Genomic DNA, 18,742 nt, shown 5'->3' with positions numbered 1-18,742 from the left:
CGTGATGCACGGGGGTCAGCCATCAATATACCACCATAAATGTCACCTCCAGGTTCTGGAGTGAGGATGTGTCAGGAGCTGAGTGGCAACATGTGTGCAGGACTCCATCTTCTGCCGCGCTGCAGAAGGCCTGGGGGCAGAACTCATGCGTGGCACGTACGTCTCAGGGCACGTATCTCACACGCAACGACTTGAGCAGCAAAACCTCCCAGACTAATATCTCAGGCTTGCATTGATCCCTTCCCCAAAATCAAAGCTTTCTAAGGGTGCCCCTTTCTTTCAGTCAATGAAGCCACCAAACTCTGGTGTTTCCCGGGGTTTCTTTTGTAAGGAGAGTAAAAAGAGCAAGGGAATGGTGAGAGAGAACTTTGGTTTACATTTTGATGTTAGCTGAGCAAAACCACTCTTCTGAATCTAAATGCAAGCTGGAACTCAGTTTGCCATCAATTTCCATAGCTTTCGGAAAAATATGGTGCTGTGTGGAGGCAACATTTATTTATTTATTTATTTATTTATTTATTTATTTATTTTTCGATTTATATCCTGCCTTTTTCCTACAAAGGGCTCAAGGCAGCTGACATCATTCTCCTCCTCCATCTTATCCCCACAAATACAACCCTGAGAGGTAGGCTGGGCTGCAAGTCTGTGACTGGCCCAGAGTCACCCAGTGGGCTCCATGGCTGAGTGGGGACTCGAACCCAGATCGTCTGAGTCCCAGTCCCAGGCTCTTAACCACTATGCCACACTGGCTCTCATGGCATAAATGCACAGAAAAAGCACGTGAATTGTGATCAAAGAACAAGAAAATGTTTCCAAAGAGCAAAGCAAAAAGTACATGCATTCAAAATGATGCAGGAAAAGTTCATATATTTGTGAGAAAATATATGAGCAGGAAGCCTGCTTTATTCCTTGAAATGCTGCTTGACGATGCAAGTTTGCAAAAGCACCGCTGAATGTGGGCCCTTTAAATGAAGGATTTTAAAAAGAGTGCATGAAATACATGCAGAGTTTTGCATGGTTTGCGCAATGCAGAGACTATAATTCCATGTGGAAATATGACAGAATGAATCCAAAAGTAAGAGAGAGCAAAGGATCAGACCTGAGTAAAACCGAGATTCCCCGATTCATCTATCTGGAGTTGTAGAGCGTGCCTAAGGGCTTCGGCAAGGGGCGGCATAGAAATGTTATAATAATAATAATAATAATAATAATAATAATAATAATAATAATAATAATAATAATATTCCACTTCACCCTACCAGGAATAAAACATTCTCTTGATGTTGCCCAGAATCATGCAGTTGCAAAGAAGAGAATCATAGAGCAATTTCAGAATAGAATCTCTTGCTGTTTGCGAAAATTTGGCCAGGATCTTGAGTGTGGAGGAAGTGCCAATCCCAGGAAGGGCAGCCTGGAAAGCAGGAATGGAAGGCAGTCGCTCAAAGCAGCAACAGGCGCGTGTGTGTGTACGTACGGGTGTATACCTTGGTAGCACACCAGATACTGTTGGATTACAGCCCACAAAGGGGAGCTGAGTCATAGGGATACCTGCCAAGCAAAGCACAAGAGTCTCAGTTATATGAAGCGGTCCCAAGCTGCCCCGGTTGCTTCCAAGCCTGATGAGAGTCTGGCAAAGGGGGTGGAGAACGGGCAAAGTTGAGCAAGAGGCCAGCCAGGACCCAGGGTTTTTTCTTGGGGGAGCGGGGAGGGCAGGATTGTCACTGGACATCCTGGTTTAGGGTGTGATGGCTTTTGTGCAGCCTCCCATGCAACCTCTGCTAGACCTGGGTTATCCCAAAACCTCACCACCTTTGGCTCCAAAAGGAAAAGGGAACCTGAGCCCCTGTTGAAACATGTGGCCCACTTCACAGTTTAGAAGGGCCCAGGACCTCTTGTCCCAAGACGAGCTTCATGACTAGTAAAACCATCTGGATTTTCCTGGGGTTCAGCAGAGGCAGTCTAGAACCCGATCTGGGGTCAGTCACCGTCTCTGCCTTGTGCTTGCAGTGTGTGTGGTGTTCACATCGGGCTGGGAGCCTCTGATCAGCCTCTTTTCAAGGGTGCCCCCGGATACATTTCCAAGTTGGTTCACAAACAGTGGTGCCGCTTTGAGGAAGGGCTAATGCAGGGCAGGGTTGTTTGGGAGCTGCAGTGCAGGTCATAACACACGGTGGCTGGTTTGGAGGGGAAGCCATATGAGGAGGGGCTGAGGGAGCAGGGTCTTTTCAGCCTGGAGAGGGGAACGCTCAGAGCAGATCTGTTGACAACATACAGGTATGTGAGGGGGTGTCACACAGAGGTGGGTCATGGCCTTTTTCCCCTGCAGAAGAGGGCAGGAAGTGTTTGAATAGAGCCAAGCTCAGGGAACCGAGATTTAGGGGAGCGGGGTGCTGGGAAGTACTTCCTGATGGTTAGGACCTTCAGGTATGGAATGGGCTTCCATGGGAGGTGGTAGAGACCCCATCGGTGAGGGTGTTCAAGGACAGGCTGGTTATGCACATGGTAGACACGTCATGAGTGGAGCTGGCTGGAGCCAGGGGTCAGACTAGATGGCCCAGGAGGTCCCTTCTGACTCTATGTTTCTTTGTTTCACAGTCCCAAGCATAAGATAAATCACGTGGTTTTGGAAACCATTTGCACCTCTCCAAACTTACAATCACATCACATTGCACATTGTAATGTCGATTTTTCACACACGAAAAAACATATTTTCACATTTTAGTCAATGAGGAAGTGCATAGTTTTGAAAACCGAGTGTAGGAATGCGTACCTCCTGCTTCAAATTCCTCACACACAGAGGTCTGATTGCAGATGAAAATGGGAATGAACTGCACCCAGCTTCCAAGCAGCATTTGGAGAGCTTTGGCAAGCCCAAGGATTCCCGGTTGCCGAATCCCGAACAGAGAGAAGTGAACTAGCCTGTGAGCTTGGGGGCTAGTTGATTTTCTGTGCGGGACGTGTGTGTCCAGTTGAGTTGCGGGGAGGTCGCTGGTCTCAATCTAAAGAGCAGGGCTGCAGGAGCTTTTCTGGACCTCAGGTAACTCAGAGCGGTTCCTGGCAGCAGCTGAATAGCTCCATCCAGGTGGGAGGGCAAGCTAAATGATCCTCTCCCGGCAGAAACCTTTTCTGTACGCTCTGCCTACGGAGAGACCCCATTGCTCTCATGGGGGTGGGGAGCGGAGCAAGAGGTAATAATGAGCCATTTTCGATTTGCTAAATGCAGGTTAGCGGTGGGGTGTGGGGTTCTCACCTGCGACAAATGCCATAATGTTTTTCTCGCCATTCTTTCCAAGCACCTCAGGAGGGCTCCTCAGGGCACATTCTCATAGCTGGAGCAGCATTAAAAAAAATCCCAGAGGAAGTTAGATTTGAGTCCTAGCCAGTTCCTACTATTTCTGCAGTCACCTCTGGAGATTGAGCAAAGTGACTACAAAGCGGTGAAAGCAGCAACCGCATCCTTGCAAGGGGTGAGAAGGTGTGATAGGCAGTGTGGTGTAGTGGTTAAGAGCGCGGGGCTCAGGCGATCCGGGTTCTAGTCCCTGCTCAGCCGTGGTGCCAACTGGATGGCATTTGGGCCAGGCATGGACTCTCAGCCCAGCCTACCTCACAGGGCTGTTGTGAGGATAAGATGGAGAGCACCAGATGGAGAATGATGTATGCCGCTTTTAATTCTTTAAAAAAGAAAAGGGGCAGAATATAAATCTAATAAATAAATATTGAATGGAAAAGTTGGAGTTCCTGATGGTTTTCAGAATCAGAAAGTTAGAGGTGGCATGAGACTTCCCTAGCCTGGTAGCTTTAAAACTCTGCCCCTGCTAGTGCTGTGTGTGAAGGACTCGTGGATTTCTCTATCCTGTTTGTGAGCAGAGAAATTGACGGAACATTTCACCCAATTGCTCCAAGGGAGGGAACATTGTCCAACAGTTTCTCAAGCTCACCATGTGCAGCGAAGGCAGCTTCCCTGGCATTTCCCCCTTTTTAAAAAAATTGGCAGCCAGAACCAAATCTCCCACAGTTCCCTGATCTCTGGAATTTAGGGTTGTGGGCAGGAAAAGGAAAACTCATTTACTCCAAAACCTTGTGGAAATGAGTTAGAAGAGTCTGTGCATTGGCTTACTTTTTCTGGAGAAGGTTGGGTTAACCTCTATTTTCTACTGATTTTGATGGTTCCTTTCAGCTTATTTGGGGTTCTCACTGAAAAGTTAAATGATGACAGACAGATATCTCGGAGAGAGAGCTCGCCGGCCAGAACTAAGCCTTTCTTGCAAGGTTCAGTCTTGAGGGAGAATGCTGGCTACATTCTAGAGTGGCCATCGCTAGTCCCAGGAGTTTAGAAACTTAGTCAGAAGGGGCCTCCTGGGTCATCCAGTCTGACCCCCGTCTCCAGCTGGCTCTGCTCATGACATGCCTACCATGTGCATGTCCAACCTGAACACCCTAACCAATGGGGCTTCAACCACCTGAAGTGTGGTTTGTGGCTCCCTGAATCTTCCAAGTCTCCCCGCATCTCAAAGCACATGACTTTCCCCAAAGACCTATCATTCTCAAACACCAGAACTTACTCAGAAAGTCTAGATTTTAAATCCGCAGTCTGTTGGGGGGAAATTGGTCCAGTTCAGACGATTTGCTTGAATTGGGAATTGTGCATTGGGTAGCTTTTCATTTTGCCCCCTTCTTCTGCTTGAGCAAAGCAGCATGAGAGGAGCAATGAGCCATTGCTTAGAGAATCTAGACAAGGTTGAGTGTGGCTCCCCGGCCCATCCCTTGTCCAGAATCCACGTGCACAGCAGCCTCTTGAAGTGTGAGTATTTCCCCGGGGCAGAGCTCTCAGTGCTGGTTCATGGGTCGAGTTCTTGATCTCCACCCAAGAGCTGACCCCCAAGAGACACCTGAACTTCCTGACACCTCTCGCCCATTTGTATATTTATAGAGTTCTGGCCAAAGACTGGCCAGTGCCCTTTCACTTCCATAGATTTAAGAAATGACAGAGGAGCAGCTACCTTAGCCTGCTGCTGCGACACCAACAAGACTCTTGTGGCACCTGAGAGATGAGTCCATTTATCCTGTAAGTTTTCATGGACACTTAGATATATCATTGGCTAGGTTATCAGTACTGCACGTTGTATTAACCTCCAGTTGGCAGATTTATAGACACGTCCCGGGAGGCGGGGCAGGGATATAAACTGTGTTGCCAGAGAAAATTGAAACGAGAAAAAAATGAGTGTAGAGAATAATGAGTATCCTAACAGTTGGTGTTCACAAAATGTTGGGTGAGAACACCAACACGACTGCGGTGGTGAGTTAATTAATGGTGCAATCCCATACAAGCCTAGACAAAAAGAAATAACGACCCTGAAAAATGCAGGGGAGTTGCTTGTTTTTGTCTACATGTGCTTAGCCTTGGACTGCTGCAAGAAAACCAGTGAGGAGTCTTGTGGTACCTTCGTAATAAACACATTTCTTCACTGTAACATTTTGCACTCTTAACACGTATAGTGTAATGTTTAAAAAAAATAAAAATAAAAAACAGCGTTGTCCTCGTAGAAAGCACAGGGTACCCTTGATTTTATTTATTATTTAATATTTTGATATCCCATCTTTTTCCCCCCTGTAAGGTGCCCAAGGCAGTTTACAGAGTCTCCTCCTCTACGCGTAATCCTCACAACAACCCTGTGAGGTAGATTAGGCTGAGAATCGGTGACTGTCCCAAGGTCACCTGGTGGACCTCAATGCTGAGTGGCGACCAGAGCCCAGACCTCCAAGGTGGCAGTCCAAGACTCTAACCACTACTGCACACCACCTCCCTGGACTGCAGCAATTCCACATTGCTCTCTGCCTTGCAAATTCCTCCATTCAGGAATGGCCACTGCAGAGAGCTCTGGGAGGGTGAAGTATACATTCTACACTCTGGGATGATCAAGGACAGACGTGTCCTTCACAAACTCTATTAAAAGCTCCGACTGTGTGTGTCATGGACTCGCAAATAGATTTCCAATTTCTTCCACCTGGATCTGCTCACGTTGGAGCTATCAAGGAGAGGGTGGGCACGCACATGGTGGGCATGTCGCCAGTGGAGCCGGCTGGAGCCGGGGGTCAGACTAGATGGCCCAGGAGACCCCTTCTGACTCACGGGCTTCTGGCAGAGAAAGTGACCTGAGTTCCTTCTCCCGGCAGAGTGGCGGCAAACGAGCGGGGCCCGGATGATCCTGCAGGACGAGGATCTCACGACCAAGATCGAGAACGACTGGAAGAGGCTCAACACGCTCGCCCACTATCAGGTAAGCCCTCCGCTTTCTCGGTGCTGCTCGCCAGCTGGGGGTGTCCATCCAGATGAAGTGCCGCTCCGGAATGGCACTACGGTTGTTTGCCCGATCCGAGCTGGTCGGGGGCCAGCTTGGCTTCCTAAGCAGCCCAGGCAATTAATTTTAAGCTTGTCGGTCCAAACTTGGGATCTCCCTGCCCAAAATTATTAGGAATAATGTGTAGGCAAAAGCCCTACCAAGATGTCTCCCATCAATTGCCCAGCAAAATGATGTTATGAAATAAATGAATAAATAAAGGGAGTACATGATCCCAAAAAGGCTTTGGTATGGGAGCAATACGATTAATAATATTAATATTAATGCCAGTCAGTCCAAAACAGCCAAGTCAGAAGGCCATAAAAATGCCATTTAATCCAGTAAAATCAAGATGATCATGGTACTAATCAAGAGAAATATCCTAAAATAACCTTTTAATGTCCACCAGAAACCTGTGAAGAATGTTTGCACATACCCATCTTGGGATAAAATTTTGCAGCCATGAGGCCCCTGTGAAAAGGCCCAATTTCTCACAGCCAGCAAATTAGACTAAGAAAAATTTGGTATGCTACTCCCTGTAACATAGGGTTTCTAGCTGCAAGGAGTTTTCTCTATCCCCCACCCCGTCCCCTACTCACCGAGGAGTATTCAGACATGCAGAGTGTCAGGTGCAGCTTTAGCCTGGCAAAATTGTGTTACATATCCCAGTTCCCCAGAATGAGGTGGCAGAAAACTGGACAACCACCCTGGAAAATGCAGGTGGAGGACTCACCTTTTTAAACTGTTCTCACATGAAAATACTTCCTTGCATATAGAAAATGAGCCCGTGTGGAGAAAAGTGAGCTTAGCCCCTAGGTGTTCAGTCCCACTGAATCCCAGAGACTTGACAGAATTGCCCTGTTAGCTCGCACCCTTGTGTGCTAGTTTTCTAGATGCGGGGACCCCGCCTTTCTGTGTTACACTGGAGGTGAACCTGAGCAATAGCAGCCTTCTATTGTCAGTTGCCAAGTCTCTGTGTGTCTTTTCTTGTCTGCCTTCGCCATCCCCTGGATGCTTGCTTGGAAATATATAGCATATGAGAAAAAAACAAAACAAAGCAAAACCTCAGGTGTCCATCTTCTTCCTTTCGTCCAGTTTTCTCCCTAATGCCCTTCTCATCTCCCCTGTGACAGCACTGGATGAAATGTCAGGCCACAGATTAGCAATAGATTGGGATGAGATGAGATAACAAGCAAGACGGGAGTTAATTCCATTCTGACCGCAAAGGAGATGATAGATACAGCCTCTGTCCCAAAGGGAAATGCCACAATTCCCCAGGGAATCCCGAAAAGGAGCAGCTCAAGGTGGAGGTGGGGTTGGTGCGACTGTGGGGGACACAGCATCATGGCCGGAGCTGGAGCAAATTTCTGAGCAAACATTTTTTCCAGAGGAAATATCTCTGATCCTTCTTTTCCTCATTTCTCCACCTAGAAGAAGGCTGCTTTGAGAACCTTTATCTGAATATTCTCCACTGGGTTCAAAATAGGTTTGAGAGTCTCAAATGGGAGGTGGGGAGCTGCCAGCGCAAGAGCGGCAGCAACGAACAAAAAACACAAACTTGGGTTGGGGGGAGGCAATGGTGAGCCCATGTCCGGGGGATCCATTGCAGAATTTAGGATAGGAAATGAAACACTCATTCTCATCCCTGAACCCCGAAATTGCTGCTTGCACCACACAAATGGGATAACAGTACAACTTCTGTAGCAATTGTGCACAGATTCTGTGTGAATTTACCTGAATTTGCACAATGCCCTTCTATAGGAGAAAGCAGGGTGTTCCGTCTGCAGCGTTCTGCAAACTGAGCTCAAGCACATGTCACGCAATTTGCAAAATGTTTGCGGGGCCTCTCCTTGCAATCGGTCCAGCAACCGGGAAAGAGGAGGATGGAAGCGTGTGTGACTAGGGATGCCAAGGGATCTGGCTTGGAGTGACGCTCTATCAGCTTTCCTCAGCTCAGCTCCCCGGACTTCAACCGGCTTCCTCTCTTCCCCAAGTCCACTTTATGCTGAGCATTTGCGTGAGCATCTGGCAGGAAATGTGTTCAAGTGGAGTGCAGCTTTCCTGCAGGACGTGTGAGCTTTCCACAGTTTGCACAAGCAGTTATGTAAGCTGCATAGTTTGAGCAAGGAATTATGTACCTTGCATCTCTTGACTAAAGAATTCTGTGCTTTGTGCATCTTGCACAAAGAATCCCGTGGGGTTTCCAAGCATTCATTTCCGCTGGGATCATTTCCTGGCAAGGGAGAAAGGATGCCCAGTAAGCCCAGGAGAGCCAGCCTGCCCTGTTCGTCTTCGTTTGCACCCTTGGAGAGGCAGCCAGTGTCGCTTTTTCCACATTGACTGCAAGATGGAGGAGGACCCTTGCGTCTCAGAGTCCCAGCTCCTACATTGGAGTGAGTTTCCCAGGATGAATCTTGGACTCTGAATCCTGTTGCAGCCCTCTGGATGCTGCCCAGCAGGAAAAGGGTTGTTGGGGGGGGGGCATTGCACAGAACGGGGCAGGAAATGCAAGCTGTCAAAACGGGGGAAAGGCGAATGCTGCAGAAATGGCACCGTGGGACGCGACCACAGGTTGCCTTTGAGTGAACGTGTGCATGAAGAAGAGAATAAAAGAGAGGAAGCAAACAGAAGGCATAAAAATGTTTTAATAATAATAATAAATAAAATAAGGGGTCTCCTGGGCCTTCTAGTCTGACCCCTGGCTCCAGCTGGCTCCACTCAGGACATGCCTACCATATGCATGTCATGGAATGAGGGATCCTGAGAGGAGGAGGAATTTGAGGGGGCGTTTATAAAAACGTGCTCCTGCTGTCTTCTTGTGAGTTCCACCTCTGCTACACCCCTGGTCGGTGGGGCAGCTGAGCTGCACTGTGCTTTTGAACCATGCGCCATTGCAAGCAGCATGTGGAACACTAGGCCTGCTGTTCCCGGAGAGACAGGGCACCCGTCAGGGTTGTCCATGCAGGCTTGTCTGCACATTCACAACCCCCTGAGTCTGCATGCTCCAACGACCAATTTGCACGCTCCCAGTGGGGTCCCAGTCCAGATGCGTCTCTTTGCTGATTCCTACAAGACCACCCTGCATGGCTTCTCTTTCCCCTCAAGGGAGTTGTTTATAGCTAAACAGCCCCTTCGGGGGCAAATGCCAGGCAAGGAGGCAATTTTGGCAAGAATCCAGGCTGGGGTTGTGCTTTGGGTCAGGAGGAATGTGTTTGGATCACAGGTCCACAGCTGCCTTTCCTTCAAATAAAAATGACTAGTTTAAAAATGCGACTGCCATAGTTTTTAGCCCGGTCTTTAACCCAGACATGAGAGTCTGGCTTCAAAGGGTTGTGGTTTTAGTTGCTTTGGGAATCCTGTGCCTCCTTTCCTGCCGCATAACTTCATAGAGCGGGAGACTGGAGAGGAAGGTTGCCGGATCCTTTCCGGGTTGACGTTCAGCAATGGAAGCAGAGGCCCAGGGAGGCGGTGGGGCGTTCCGGAGGCACCCGGCAGCCATCTGGGAGGGATGCTTTACCTTGCGGTCCTGCAGTGAGCAGAACTTGGACTCGATGACCTTATAGGCCCCCTCCAGCTCTACCCTTCTATGATGCCGTGATTCTTCCATCGTGGCTGAGATGTTCAGGGGTTCAAGCCAGAGGAGGCAGGCAGACCTGGATAAGGCAAGCTCAGCACTGCCTGTGCTGCATCTAAGACTAGGGATGCCTGAGAATTTCACGTCCGCTCTCAAATCGGTTGCAAATGCCCTGTTCGCAATCCTGACTACAAACAGGAACGCACGCTCTCTGAGAATGCGTGCGCAACTCCCAAACTTGCATTCACCAAAGGAGGGCTGGAAAGTGCGCAACGTTCTCAGAAGGCACCATTTTGGGCAAATACACAACTTTCCCCATTCACACAAACGGAAGATAGCTTGCGAAGGAGAACGAGAACAAGCTGAGGAAAAGTTTGAAGTAAACTTTCAAGAATCCCTGTGAACTCCAGCATCGCCAGCTCTCTCATCCCTTCCCATGTCACTGAGATGACAATGCCAGATGTCCACAAAAGCAGAAGATCTGGGGGACCAGCCAGAAGCTCAGTGGGACATGGCTGACCCTTCCACATCCGTATGAAGATGCAAAGTCTAACTCACAGATGTTAAAAGCCACCTTTCCTGGCTCCAAGGAGAGCTGCTTAATTAGCATCTCTGAGATGCTATGAAGATGAAGGCAGTGTGTGCTAAGTGCTAATTATTGCTCATGGTGATAGAAGAGCTGGCGGATCTTCCCGTGGTCGTCTCCCTTCTCCCTTTCCTCCCTTCAGAATCCGGATTCTTCAAAGAGTTTCCCGGCATGGCATCTCTGGTCCTGGTTCAATTTCCAGCATTGTTTACTTGCCTTTTCAAAAGGAGACTTTTAATTGGGGAGGGCCTCAAGCATGAGATTGAAGGCTCCTGTTGGGTGGTGGGGGGTGTTTTTCTGCTCTTCTGGGGTTCTGTTTGGAGTGGGGAATCATGCAGCCCATGGGACCAGGGAACTCCAGACATGCTGGGAAGAATTATCCCAGGATCAGCTTTAGGTGTTCATCCCGAGCAAGCAACCATTCGCTGCTATCCCAGCTCAAAGTTTCCATGCCATGGAGAATGCTAGGGAAACGCCCTGAAGTATTCAGGACTTCCTTTGTGTGTTTTCTGGAGACACACAACAGATTGGGATGAAGCCTGAGCAGAACTGGACCACTTTGGTTCTGTTCTGTTACTTCCCAGGGTGGATAACAAACCGGATAATAAAGCAGTGAAGACCCAGGAAGCTCAGGGATGAAAATGGCTTCCTTTACACAGAATGGAAAGTTGGTTAGCTTTTCTGGGGAAAACGTTCCACTTTTCTAGGGGAAACATTCCATCAGCAGAGTATCATGACAAAGATTTTATTATTTTATTTATTAAAACATTTTTATGCCGCCCCATTCGCCGAAGCCTCGGGGCAGCTTACAACAATACATTAGAACCACATAAATAAAAATTAAAATATATACATTAGAATAATAATAATAATTTTATACACACACACACACACACAATATAAAATAAGCCGCCTTGGCCAGAAAAAATTCCATAGTTTTAACATTTAAAATGCTGCTTAAATAAAAAGGTCTTCACCTGGCACCGAAAAACAAATAACGACGGCGCCAGGCGGACCTCCCTGGGGAGCGCATTCCATAACTTAGGCGCCACTGGTAAGAAAACCACCCTCCTAATTTCTTTCACGGAGGGCTCCTGGAGAAGGGCCTCTCCCGCTGATCTCAGGGGGCAGCTGGGCATATATGGATGTAAGCACTCCTTCAGGTAACCAGGACCCAAGCCGTTTAGGGCTTTATAGGTCATCACCAACACCTTGAATTGGGCCCGGACTTCAATGGGGAGCCAGTGAAGCTGACGGAGAACTGGAGTCATGTGAACATAATGTCCACTCCCCGTCAGCAGCCTGGCAGCTCTATTTTGAACCAATTGAAGTATCCGGACCGTCTTCAAGGGTAGCCCCACGTAGAGCGTGTTACAGAAGTCAAGGCGGGAAGTCACCAACGCATGTGTCACTGTCGCAAGGCAGTCATTCTCCAGATAGGGGCGCAGCTGATGAATTAGCCGAAGCTGGAGGAAAGCACTCCTCGCCACTGCTGTTACCTGAGCTTCCAGTGAAAGCTCTGGGTCGAGGAGCACTCCCAAGCTGCGGACCTTGTCCCTAGGAGGGAGTGCAACCCCGTTCAGGGCCAGGTCAAATCCACCCTCTCTGAAGCCCGATCCGCCAACCAACAGGACCTCCGTCTTGTCTGGATTGAGCTTCAGTTTATTGGCCCTCATCCAGCCCATTACCTTGGCCCAAAGATGGCTCTCTCTCTGCTATCTCCTCTGCCTCACCTCAGATCTTTGGAGTTCTTTTTGATCCATCCAACTTCTGTACAAACGATCTTAGGCTGTGGAAACTGTGTTCCTCCAGATCCCAATGCCCATCATTCCCAAGCACTGGCCATGCTGGATGAGGCAGATGGGAATGTGAGTCCAGTAACATCTGGAGGGCCACAAGGAGTGTTGGGCATCATTCAACCTGAAGATGAATGATGTTTCAACCTGAGGTTCTCAGGAGACCACACTCCAGCGGTGGGTAAGCCCAAGGGGAAAGAGGAGCTATTTCCAGGTACGAATATATCTGCATAGTTTAGCTTAAAGCCACGTCTGACCATAATTAAGCCCCAGGAGATGCGTATTGACCTTTCAGAATGGGAAACAAACCCAACAAAAGCCAGGAAGCCACCAAAAGGGTGGGGCTGGAGGAAAGATGAGCATTCCTCCGGGGTCCCCACGAAGGGCACACTCGTCCCCTGTGTCACAGGCCCTGGAGGTCTGGCTTATGCAAAACCGACACACCGTATCCTTAGTGTGGAGGCAAGTGTGAATTCCTGAACACATTTTCCCACACAGTCCACCCCGGAGAAGCTCAGGTGAGCATGGCTCCTTTAATCTGCAGGGTGACCCAATGAGCTGGGCCAGGCTGAGGGACAGCCTCTTTCCCAGAGCCGGGGGATGAACATGTTGTCTGGGCAGGGGACCGAAACCAGGGTTGCCACCTCCACCACCAACCCACTGCGCATCATCCCATGCATGGGTTGCTTATACAGCTGCCCGGGCCTCGCCAGAGGTGCCAGGACGCGCAGCCTCCTCACCGGCAAACGTCTCTTTCTGCCTCCAGGTGCCAGATCTATCCGTGGTGGCCTTGGTGTCCAAGCAGGTCACGGCCTACAATGCCGTCAACAATTCCACCGTCTCCAGGACCTCTGCGAGCAAGTACGGTAAGGGGCCTCTGTGCCGTGACCGTCGAGGACAGCAGTGGCGGGGAGCAGAAGCGAGGAGGTGCATGAGGACCCGGCCGTGTCTTGCCCAGGATGGGCTTCTGCAAGGGACTCTTGAGGGACTTCGATGCTCACGGTGCAGAAGAGACCGTGCTATGTGACAGGGATGTGGGAAGAATCCATTCTGGAGGTGGGAATCTCTCAGATTTCCTGAGCTTGGCTTCCCAGCCTCTGGTCTACTCTCTTGGTTCCGTGAGCCTGAGATCCTGGTGAGCCTGCCCAGTGTGGACGTGGTGCTTTCCAGGAATCAAACCCCACGTGGGTGCTGCACAAGCGGCATCCCTCTTCCAGATCATGTGCAGCGTGTGATGCAAAAGGAGGCGGCCAGCTGCGCGGCCTTCCCCCCACGTGTGTCCCCAGCCTTCCTCCCCGTTCAGTTTGCTTTCTAAGACAGGGCAAGAGCACAAGAGGAAGTCTGCGACTGCTGGAGGGATGAATCCTGCAGAGGTTCCTTGCAGCCCTACAGGCACGGATTTAGTCTGCAAAGCTGCCTGCTGTCTTCCCCGAAATGTTCTGTGCGTCCCTGTGGCGTTCCCACAGGACCCTCAGGCTGAAATTGGACCTTCACACTCCTCCAAGAGGGTGGCTACACCTCTAAGCCAAGCCTTTGCGGCTTCCAGGGGACAACTGTGCCCAACCATGTCAGGGGCTGGGCCTTCATGAGAACTATGGAACCACCTAGAAAAGGCTGGAAGCATTGATACCTGATTTTGTAAACAGGATGTAATTCTGGGTGTTTCCTTAGGAACAAGGTCAGAGAAACAAGGCGGTGACCCAAATCACGATTCTGCTGCAGCAGCCCAAACAGGAAATAGGTGGAAGGAAGGATACATGAGCAGGGGGGAAATGCTTAACCGTAACACCCCTGGCCCGCCTTACCCGTGTCAGTTCTCACCTGCAAATGCCTTTCCTCTGGGGGTGTTTATTCCTCAGTGCATTTAGTTTTCATTTTATGTTGGGGTAAAACCTATTAAAAGCTACCAAGGAGAGGAACATTTGCAGGGGAGAAAACCCTCCAGAAGGAGGGGAATTGCAGAGAAGAAAAACCTCCAAGGAAAGAGGTATTTGCAAGGAGTTCCCTGGAAGGGGACATTTGCAGAGCAAATGCATCCATTTGCATGGGGGACATTTGTGGGAGAGAATTGTTTGGGTAAGCAAGGGTTGAAGCACCCCTTTCTTGCCCCCAGTCCTCCTCCTGCAAGGGCACCCCTGCATTAACATTTTAAGGGAAGCACAGGATGGGGGTCTCTTGTGCTCCTCTCATCTGGTACAATCCTCCACTCAGTCTCACTGAATTTGGTGGGATTTCCTTCTGGATAGGATTGGATTCTAGTGGCACTGCTTGAAGAGGTGGCGATATTTGTGGAAAAAGTAAGAAAGATTCCACATATAGATTCACGTGTTTTGTGCTGCAGCTTCTTTCCTGTGAGTAACTGCCAGAGGAAGGGGGTGGGCATCACTTAAAGGGCACAGGAAGATGGGGAAAAGGCAACGGACCGGTGGTTGAAGAACAATGCCTGTCATGGCCGGCCTTCTCCCCATCCTTCCAAGCGGGTCGGTACGAGGACTTTCTCTCGGAAGTCTTGACTAGCTAGCCTGCTTTCGAAATGTAAACGAAAAGCATTGCAGAGGTCAGTAAGAAAAGGTTCAGGCAAAAAGAGAATACCGGTCATCAGAGAAAAGCACCTTAAAGATGGGAAGTTGATTCCACGCTTCCAAACTGGACAGAGCCGAGCCCGCCTTCAGGATGGGTCGTGCGGCTCATGGGCCAGTCGCTGAGAATGCCCGGCGCTTGTCAGCTGGTCCACCCTCTTGCTCTGATGCTGCCACATGATGCCGGGTCCGACACGCCCCCCCCTTGCTCGCTAGCCTTTCCCACAGCACTTGAGGCTGCCCAGTTCTCGGAAGCTGCCTGGCTGCTCTCTAGGTCTGATCTTGGTATTTCAGCTGTGGATTCCAATCCTTCCTCCTCTTCCAAAGTAGAATCTGGGAAAGCAGTCTTTGGAGGCTGCATTGGAGGAGAAGTGGGCCCGATCCCTATAATTACCTCACCTCCAGATGCTTCTGGCTGTAGGTAACACACTTTCCAATGTATTGTCATGGCTTCTGAGATGGCTCTTTGCCTGCCCCAGTGCCCCCTGGCCTTTGCTTGTATCAGGTGGCAAGTGATAACATTCAGTCTTCAAAAGCATTGCCCTCCCTCCAATCGGCAAGAGCATCCACCCAAAAACACACTGCAGGTCCAGGACGGCAATTAGGGAAGCTCAGGAGAATGAAGAATGCAGTGATTGTTCATGTTCTCACTGGGACATGGCTCTTCTGCGGCTAAAACGCTCCTGGGAATGTTTGTTATTCCTAATACCTGTTGCTAGATAACAGCATCTTTCTTGCATCAGACCAAGAAGCATCATTTTGTCCAAAAAGAATGGGAAGACCAGTCTATTTCTGGCTTGTGTTGATTTTGTATGTGTTCATGCGGACGTCTGTCCGACTTCTTTTTGCAAAAAACTGTATTGGTTTTGAAGGTTTCTTCCACCCACAAAATGTGTATTTCCTATAAATGTTATGATGGATGGATGGATGGATGGATATTATTGATTCCATCTATAAGCTCAAGCATCTGCTTCGATTTGCATTTCAGTGCTCTGCACCATGACCCATGTCCTATAAATTAGGTTGGCTTCCTTTAAAAGGTGAACTGAATGAATTTCTGAAGCATCTCTGTTCTGGCCTGCTTTCTCTCAGTCACCAAGCTTTGACCTGATGCCTCTCGCACTGCCTCTGCCTCAGTTCCCCGCGCAGCAGGATTGGGCTTCCAGACCGGTCCACCTCGTCCTTGCATCCTGCAGCTCTGCTTTGTTGTGCTTTCAGAAAACATGATCCGCTACACGGGCAGCCCAGACAGTTTGCGTTCTCGGACGCCGATGATTACGCCGGACTTGGAAAGCGGGGTCAAGATGTGGCACTTGGTCAAGAACCACGAGCACGGTGACCAGAAGGAGGGCGACCGAGGGAGCAAGATGGTCTCAGAGATCTATCTAACCAGGCTGCTGGCCACCAAGGTATGCAGGGCAGGAGAGGATGAACGCAGCCTAATGAGGGTTCTGGGGACGAGAGCTGAGGCGGTCGCCTTCATCAGCAGTCCTTCCTCCTCTACAGAAGGTGACCCATCCTCATAGAATCATAAAATAGTCCAGCTGGGGCAAGAAGGCCACTGGGACCAACACCCTGCTGTTGCAGGATACCAGTTTCCGCCACCCCACACCATCCCTTTCTCTGTAATAATTAATATTTACAATCCTGAGGGTTAAATGTAAATTGTGTGTGCTTTCCATTTATTCTTAAATGTTATCAGCAGGAATGTATGGACTCTCTCTGTGTTTCATGGACTGACAAATTCTGCTCATTTGCCCATGGACAGATTGGAATGTCTCACAAATGCATTTGCAAACCTGCTATCCCTCAAACTGTGCTAATCCCCCAAAACATACATGTCAGCTTACACAGGGAAATGCTCGTTTTTGTCTGGTGTTTGTTTTCCCCTTATTTTCTGTGACTTAATCTAAATAGCATTAGGGAGAGTTTCAAAAGAAATGGTCCACACATTTGCAGAATCCACGCAGCTTGGGAGAAGCCGGTTTGCGGCTGAATCTGCCCCTCAGACCCTGAATTCATTTGAATCTGGTCCAGACTTCTCGGACAACCCTACTTAAAAGGAAATGAGGGGATGGTCCCCGATATGCTGGGAGTGCTCCCTCCACCAGCAACTGGCACTTTGCTTTGCACACCAGCTGCTAGGCGTGGAGAGGGGCTCAGCCTCTGGAGCTCCAACTAATTCCATCACCACCTCCCCGGAGGACGCTGCTGTTTTTTGCCCTTATCGCTTTTTCTAAGACATATTTTCAAATGAGGAAAATGCTGGAAGCAACAGCCAATACATAGTACCTTTGCTGTCCCATAACTATTTTATACACCCTGGACTTGTTTCCTTCTGTCAGGGATATCTGCAGCTCCACACGAGGAGAATGTACAAATCAGCCAAAGCTAAGATGATCAAGGGCTTCAAATTCCTGCTCAAAACATGCTCCAATTCATTGCAATCAGACTGCATGCATTTTCCCCCTTGTTGCAGGAACATTTGTGCCCATTCCCCCAAATGTATGCATCAATTGTGTGCTTTTCAAATAAGCATTTCTTCCATGTATTAATGTGCGTGATGCAGTGGGTTAAACCACTGTGCTGCTGGGCTGGTTGATCGAAAGGTCGCCGGTTCGAATCTGCCCAATGGGGTGAGTTCCCGTTGCTCCGTCCCAGCTCCTGCCCGCCTTGCAGTTGGAAAGCATGCAAATGCGAGTAGATGAAAAGGTGCCACTTTGGTGGGCAGGTAACAGCGCTCCGTGCACTTCGGTGTTCGGTCATGCCGGCCACATGACCACGGAGACTGTCTGCGGTCAAACGCCGGCTCCCTCGGCCAGGAAACGGAGATGAGCACCACCCCCCAGAGTCAGGCATGACTGGGCTTTAATGTCATGGGGAAACCTTTACCTTTACCTTTAGACTAACTTTTCCAAAAGATGTATTTTTATGTGCATTCTTCAAGTGTTTACATTTTCCAAACACAGGTTCTTTCTCCTGCAAATGTATATCTTTCATTCAACCATAGACTGTGTTTGGGTTTATGTTAGATTCCAAGAGGGGCAGACTGGGGGTTGTTACTGTTGTGTTTTTGTGATCCATCAAGTTGTCTCCGACTGATGGCGAACCTATGAATGAAAGCTCTCCAAGACATCCTGTCCTTCATAGCGCTGCTCAACTCTTGTGAACTCATGGTTGGCTTCCTTCCTGGTGCCCACCCATCCCATATTTGCTCTTCCTCTTCTTCTGCCTTCCACTTTTCCCAGCATGGTGGTCTTCCCCAGGGAGTCTTGTCTTCTCAGGATGCCCCAGTTCTGGTTCTCCTGCTTCCCAATGAACAAGTCAAACTGCAGGGTGTTTTCTAGAGTATCGCTACTCCTTTCCCTCTAACGTTTAGAGCATTTAGTGGAAGAGGTGAGTGAGAGAGATTGAGAGAGAGAGAGTTCTCAGTTGGCCTGGCTGGCAGGGAAAACCTCCCCTCGGCTGAGATGCTGGCCTGGATGGAGGTGTTGAACGAACTGGGCGGAGATGGCTCCATCTGTCACCGTGTGCAGCACTTCACGGGAGATGGTTCACTTGACAGCTCTATAACTCTGCAGTTGACTCTCAGCCCAGGATGGTGGTTTGACACAGGATGTCTTCCGCGAGGCCCCAGCTCCTTGTTCATCAGCACCAGCCCTTGGATCTTTGTGCAGAATTGATTTTGATGACGCTGCTCGAAGTGGCTAGGAGAGCAGGGTAGCAGGAATGGTTAGCAGATGGATCTGTCTTTAGGAAGGAAATGGATCTACCCCAGTCAAGGTGGTCATGGAGAACACCAACCGAAGACAGGTGGCTGCACCTGTTGGCCTTGGAGCCTTTCTCTGCCTCCCCACTGCGCAACGAGG

The 18,742-nt window shown here is 49.4% G+C and overlaps 1 protein-coding gene across 5 annotated transcripts in view; it reads left to right on the top strand.

Moving 5' to 3' along the window:
• Positions 1–18,742, top strand: part of PLXNA4 (plexin A4) — a 498,163-nt gene that overhangs the window by 451,892 nt on the left and 27,529 nt on the right. For 4 of the 5 annotated variants that reach the window (XM_044428501.1, XM_044428509.1, XM_044428528.1 and 1 more), the window contains exons 25-27: positions 6,175–6,278; positions 13,061–13,160; positions 16,092–16,282. In XM_044428501.1, the coding sequence (XP_044284436.1) occupies positions 6,175–6,278; positions 13,061–13,160; positions 16,092–16,282 (395 nt within the window). Of the gene's footprint in view, positions 1–6,174; positions 6,279–13,060; positions 13,179–14,771; positions 14,775–16,091; positions 16,283–18,742 lie in introns of all 5 variants that reach the window. The other variant, XM_044428519.1, reaches the window with a different exon arrangement.

The sequence above is a fragment of the Varanus komodoensis genome, unplaced genomic scaffold, assembly GCF_004798865.1.
Source record: "Varanus komodoensis strain SLA01 unplaced genomic scaffold, ASM479886v1 scaffold1, whole genome shotgun sequence".
NCBI classification, from domain to species: domain Eukaryota; kingdom Metazoa; phylum Chordata; class Lepidosauria; order Squamata; family Varanidae; genus Varanus; species Varanus komodoensis.
Note: the sequence above shows the minus strand (reverse complement) of the source record. Positions and strands in the feature narration are given on the sequence as shown.